At 29.4% G+C, this 6,527-nt stretch overlaps 1 protein-coding gene across 1 annotated transcript; it reads left to right on the top strand.

The window, feature by feature from the left end:
- Positions 1 to 406: 406 nt before the first annotated feature.
- LOC140884214 (uncharacterized) lies at positions 407 to 3,966 on the top strand. The gene is made up of 3 exons (XM_073290895.1): positions 407 to 611; positions 907 to 1,036; positions 3,343 to 3,966. Exons 2-3 carry the CDS (start codon positions 945 to 947, stop codon positions 3,827 to 3,829), a joined length of 579 nt encoding a protein of 192 aa, XP_073146996.1. The 5' UTR covers positions 407 to 611; positions 907 to 944; the 3' UTR covers positions 3,830 to 3,966.
- Positions 3,967 to 6,527: the final 2,561 nt, after the last annotated feature.

The raw sequence follows: 6,527 nt of genomic DNA, 5'->3' as shown, positions 1-6,527 counted from the left end.
AATGTCAAAAAATGACGATTTTGTTTTAAAAAATTTAATGCAATAAGAGTGAATTTTAAATAATATTGGTTGTTGAATAATTTATTTTGAGAAACTACTTGAAAAATTCTTTCTAATGTGTGTGTTCTTTAATATTATATATATATACATTATTAATGAAATGAGATTATATTTTAACTTCGTTCCGAGCCACATTTTTCTCAGGACCGCCCTTGTTAAAAGCTCTTCCAAACACTATCTAAAACTTGTTTCATTTTTTTTTCTTAGAACGTACTCACTGTAGGTTTTAGTGGTCGTTCACAAAAATTCTACACACCACATACAGTGCGTGATATCAAAATTATATATATATATACACACACATGCACTATCATATTATTTATCATTAGGCCATTATTCACAGCTTGCATGCATGCCTTGATAAATTTCTCCCTTCATTTTTCTTGTGTGTCTCAACGCATAAGGAAGCATTTCGAAATATTATTGAAATGGAAAGGGGCAATGGCTTAGGAGTTAAGAAGGCGCATGGTCTAAAGAAGAAGACGATCTTCTCAAGAAATGTGTCCAACACTTTGGAGAAGGAAGGTGGCATCTTGTCCCATTTAGAGCAGGTGACTCATGCATCATTATTATTATTATTATTATTATTATTATTATTATTATTATTATTATTATTGTAGTCATATATATATATTTTGCGAAAAATGCTTAAAATATTCAATTTCTGGTAATTTTTCAAAAAACCCACTTGAAATATTTTATTATTAAGTTATTTCATATATTAAACACGTCCATTAATATTTAATTTACGACCATGTCGTGGTCAAGATTTTATATATATGCTCGAGATCTTTCGATATCAGCTCGAATGTGTTTGAAGTAAAGTTTTTTTGTGTAAAAATTCAGGGTTGAACAGATGCAGGAAGAGTTGTAGGTTGAGATGGATGAACTATCTTAGGCCAGATATTACAAGAGGCGACTTCACAGAAGCCGAGATTGATCTTATGACAAGGCTTCATAGGCTATTAGGAAACAGGCAAGTTCTCTATGTTTTTATTTTATTTTATTATTTTCAATGAAGTGAGGATTCACAAACGTCACTCTTCGGTGCTGCGCATTGAGTAAATTCAAATTAATATAATAGCTTGCAAACTACTTTAGTCATTTAAACCGCACTGAGAAAGCAATGTTTGACATAGCTTTTTTTGAGTATGTTGGTAGAGAAATCTTACTCCTGAAAATTTGTCAAGATCTTACCTATTTCATCAACTCGGACAGTTCTCTATATTTTTAGCTCTAGCTAGTGTTTGGTTCAACCTTACTTCCGGATATCATATGCATGTAATTGACTATAGAACGCATGACTGACTAGTCGATCAAGAATTTCAAGGATTAGGAATTTGTGCATTTTTTTATTGGAGATAAAATTAAAGTTATGTTTCAAGAAAGTATAAAGTACAAGGCTCGAGTCAGGCTCATCTATTGCAAAAACCACAATTATATTACATCTTCAGAGTCTACACAAAGATGTTCGAGTTGATTGAGTAGATGAGCACGATATCAAATGGTGTCGGTCGGACCTACTGTATTGAGCTAGCTTATATTTAGATTTACCTGACCAACATATATAATTTACAAATTTTTGAGTTAAGTCTAATTATTTACATGGTGCACATCTAATAGGCAACAACTACATACGGATTTTGTCAGCCAAAACAAAAAAACAAAAACAGTTCTGCTAAACTTTATATTTATTCAATGCCTGCCACATGCATAGTCACATCCTTGTCTGCATATAAATGTAATTCGTGAGGTCTTTCATCATATGTCCGTTATGCATATATCTCATGTCTTAAACATAAGGGGAACTATAGCAACAACTATTTTTTTTATATCATATTCATTGTATAAAAAATGAGTATAGCAAGTCGTTATAAAAGTTCATTATAGATTATTAAAACTATTTTTAGGCAACCATTTTAAATCCACGTAGAGAGGATACTACAATATAAATAGCTAGCTAGTCAAAATGGTAATTTTCACGTCTTGGTTATTAGAGATGATGAGGCTTGAATTGTACGTAGGGGTGGAATAGGGTCGGACCCATCTCGTAACCCTCCTACCCAAATTTTGTCTTGAAAAGAATCGAAAAACTATTTTTTCTCTCGATCCCGTACCCAACATATTTCGGGACCCGAATATTTGGGATTCCGTCGAGTAGGGAGAAGGAATCCTGAATTTTTTTTTTCATTTACAAGATTTCGTTCAAAAAACAAAAAAAACATGTGATTATTTTATGAAAAAATATTATTTAGATTATATTTCTAAATAAAAAATAAATATTCAACTTAAAACATATAATATTAAAATATTTCAGATAATACTTCGAGGTTTTTTCAAGAGAAAAGCATCATATATATATTGTGCAACAGATAATTATTAATAAAATATTCGGATACAAATTATTAGATAAATTTTGTTAAATAGATTGTCAAATTGCATCTCTTATTCTACAAATTTGTTCTAATTAGATAATTATAAATATGAATTAATTAAATTATTAATTTAATATTTTAAATAATACACAAAAATAAAATGTCATTTCGTGATTTTACTATTCGATCGTTTAAACAATAAATAATTATGCGAATTAAGTTCACAATTAATTGTTATATGAGTTGAAACACAATAGTATTTAGCTCAATCTAATAATAAAATTAATAATAAAATAAATTATAATATTATTTGGGACGTGTCGAGAATCCCGTCGGGATAAGATTAATTCCCGACCCCTCTCCCGATATCAATCGGGATGGGAAAAATCTTGAAAATTCGGATCGAAAAAATGTCGGGTTGAGATTTTTTCGGGACATGAATGAGATGAGATTCGGGAAGGGTCGGGATTTTGGGATTTTTGCCACCCCTATTGAATTGAACCATTTCTCTTATATTGTTTTGGATATAACTAGCTATAAGAATTTTTCTATATAAAACATTAAAGCTGCTTGATTTTAAAATTTGATAATTTTTTAAAATTAAAATTCAACAGTAATTTTTTATTTATTAAAACTTCAATAAATTTCATGCATTTTGCATATGAAAGTATGTATACGTACTTAATAAGTACATGCCATATCTGCTCTCTTTAATGTTCTAATTATATTTTTTCCGCTTCTTAAAAAACTTTTCTTTGTTATTTAGTTTGTATTCTTTTAGTATCCATTATGTAGCAGAAGAAAATATATCAATTGCACTATTTGTCTTTTAAAAAAAAAAAAAACAAGGGAAAAAAGAATTTAGAATTGCTATTCATCAATTTTCTTGACTCCAAATGTGAATCAGATGGTCTTTGATTGCTGGAAGAATCCCCGGAAGAACAGCAAACGACATAAAGAACTTTTGGAACACACGGATGGATAAGAAATCAGGAGGAGATCAAAAGGGACAACCAATCCAAAAAACAATCACAAAGACGAACATTATCCGGCCCCGACCTCATATCTTTACTAACTCAATGATCCAGGAAGGGCAGGTGATTGGCTTGGTAGCAGATCACGAGAACGAATCGAATAATCCCAATAATGATGATGATGATGATAAGTTACAAAGATCTTCTTCGATTATTGGATCGCTGCCATCGTCTTCACAAGAAGCCGATAAATGTATCCATTGGTGGAGCAATTTGCTTGATGCAACGGATAATAAATTAGAGACAAGCATCATGTTCCTTGATGATGAAGGGAAAGAAGCGGGATTTGGGACGGGACAGACCAATCCTACGGGATTAGTGAATGAGTTGAAGACTCATGATTTCGACTTTGAAGTTTGAAGACTTTCGGGACTGTTAGGGTTTGCATGCAAATTATCTGAATATCAATCGTTAGAAATCATTTGATTTCAATTGTGTGCATGGACACTAGGGACTATTAGGGTTTGCATGCAAATTACTGTATTAATTGAAGTAAATTGACATTTCAAGATGCATGAGTTCATATTTTTAATTTGTACGTAAAACAGTAAATTGTATCAATTATTATTTATATTAATATATTTCACTTGAAAGAAGAATGAACGTAATTTCTGTTGGGTATCAGTATATGTAGTAGTATGCAAAGATTTCAATAAAACAATAAATCAATAGATTATCAGATGACGGAAGCTTTTAATTAAATAATAATAATATTGAGTCAGAGAAGAAATATAAAGAACAAATTAAGACATGAAGTTTAAGGAGGGAATGAACGTCTATGTTTCTTCATTTTGGCAAAGCCCATTTATAGGCAATAATGCAACACTACAATACAAGAAAATCAAATCCAGAGACGTAGCCAGAAATCTTTTTGACCATGGGATGCTTGATTCGAAAAATAAAATAAAATAATATACATTAAATATTTAAAAATTAAAATATTATAAAAGATTAATTTATTATCAAAGAACACTTACAAAATATTTAGGTTTCGTTTGGACATGTATTTATAAAACGTTTTTATAAAATTATTTTTAAATTTTTTTTATAAAATGTTTTAAAAGATGTTTAAGAATAAATATGTGTTTGGGCAACTATTTTATAAAAATATTTTAACACTTCAAAAGTAATGTTGTTTATCTTTTCATTTCAAAGTTTCATTTTAAAAACATCTAAAAATATATTTCAAGTGTTCTTTAAAAACTATACTTGGAGAACATTTATTAAAAAATATTTTTCAAAAACATTTTACAAAATTTTTATCCAAACACATACTTTAAGTTTTTTTTACTTATAAAATATTAAAAATAATTTTAAAGTACTTGTTCAAATGGAACCTAATGTTAACTAAAAATATTACATAGTGAAACAAATATGATATAAACTACGGACGATATGTTATGCTAAATTTCAATATAAAAGAACTCATCAATTATTAATTTCAATCAATGTCAATCTTTGCAATAAACTCTCTTTCAGTACGGACAATCATATATTCTGTCAAGAACTCTTTTTCATCTTATTTTGGAGACAAGTTTTAAGAAGTTTGATGGCTCAGAAAAATTATTATGTTGTTGCAATAGAACCAAGAAGTGTTAAAACGAGACAAATCACTCTGTAAGTGATATATAATACCATGCATTTTCAGTCTATACCAATCAAAAACATAATTAAAAAACGGTAGAGACATTCTGAAACCTTTCATGATAAGTAATATAAAACTTATAATGTTCCGACTGACTTCTCAAATAATGTAATATTATTCATTGAAATCACTGAGATATAATTTCTATGCAAGAATCTATACATTATCAACATTAAATAACTTAACTGCTCTATTATCTGATCACGAGAAAGTGTATATCATAATCGAAAAAATTTTCAATTTTACTAGACTCAAAACTTAATTGACGTGCGAACTGGTCATTTTTCTATAAACCAATAATAGATATATAGCTACATAAGGCAATCTAATAAACAACTGAATTAATATTACCTTCAATGTTAAAATACTAAAAACTAAAATTATTTATGACAAATATTCATCATCATTAGAATAAAAGACTCTCAATTTCTGAAACGACCCAAACTCGAGAGTGATTTTTTTTATACCACATATATGCCCATACATATATGCGTCACTACTAAAAATAGTTTTATTTCACATAATATAATATATTATAAATTGATTGAACTCTAGCAATTTAAAACGCTTAAATAATTTAAAGTAATGCAAGGGCGCGAAATACGGTATCGCAAAATGCGAAAATACATAGTTTAAAATACCCAAACATAGTCAAATCATAACATGAGTAGTTAAGTGACAACGTGCACTGTAAATAGTTTAATACAATCCTCAGTCAAATCTCAGAAAAGTGCGGAAATAAATACTGAAATGTTCACGGGCAAGCCAGCTAGCCGTAGATGCTCAGAGGTCCTCGCCACCAGTCGGGACCACATCATCAGCTACTGAATCAAACTCACCTGCACCATTTAGATCTAGAGAGCCTAAAGGCCCAACAAGCTCTATAATATACATAACGAATACTACTAAATAAAACCACATGCAAGCATACATCATATATGAAAATATCCTTAGGGTTCTAATGAATGCATGATCATAAAATCGAATGCATCATACTAAAACGTAGACATAATCATAAAATAACTAAATACATAGCATAAATTATGGCATGCAATAAATCATAAAATCTTTACTGCGTGGGTCCTATCAGTGAAATGTGACCATAAATATAAGCGATTGATCAACACGGGGATTTCCTACGCCTCTTATGCCACTTCACCCAACCTTAAGACGGGGATCTGTAGGCTCCTGAACATAATTGCCACAATTCACATCAATTTCTCAAAATATTTTCTACGCATGTCATTATCTTAATGTGAAACGTATGCATGAATCGTGAATTAAAAATATTATTTTTTTTTAAAATTGTTCCCGTAAATATATATTTAATTATTATTTTAATAAAAATAATATTTATTTATTATATCAAAATATACATATACATCTATTAAATATATATTTACAAACTATTTG

This window comes from Henckelia pumila, chromosome 2 (genome assembly GCF_033568475.1).
Source record: "Henckelia pumila isolate YLH828 chromosome 2, ASM3356847v2, whole genome shotgun sequence".
NCBI classification, from domain to species: domain Eukaryota; kingdom Viridiplantae; phylum Streptophyta; class Magnoliopsida; order Lamiales; family Gesneriaceae; genus Henckelia; species Henckelia pumila.
This window is presented reverse-complemented; position numbering and strand designations above follow the sequence as displayed.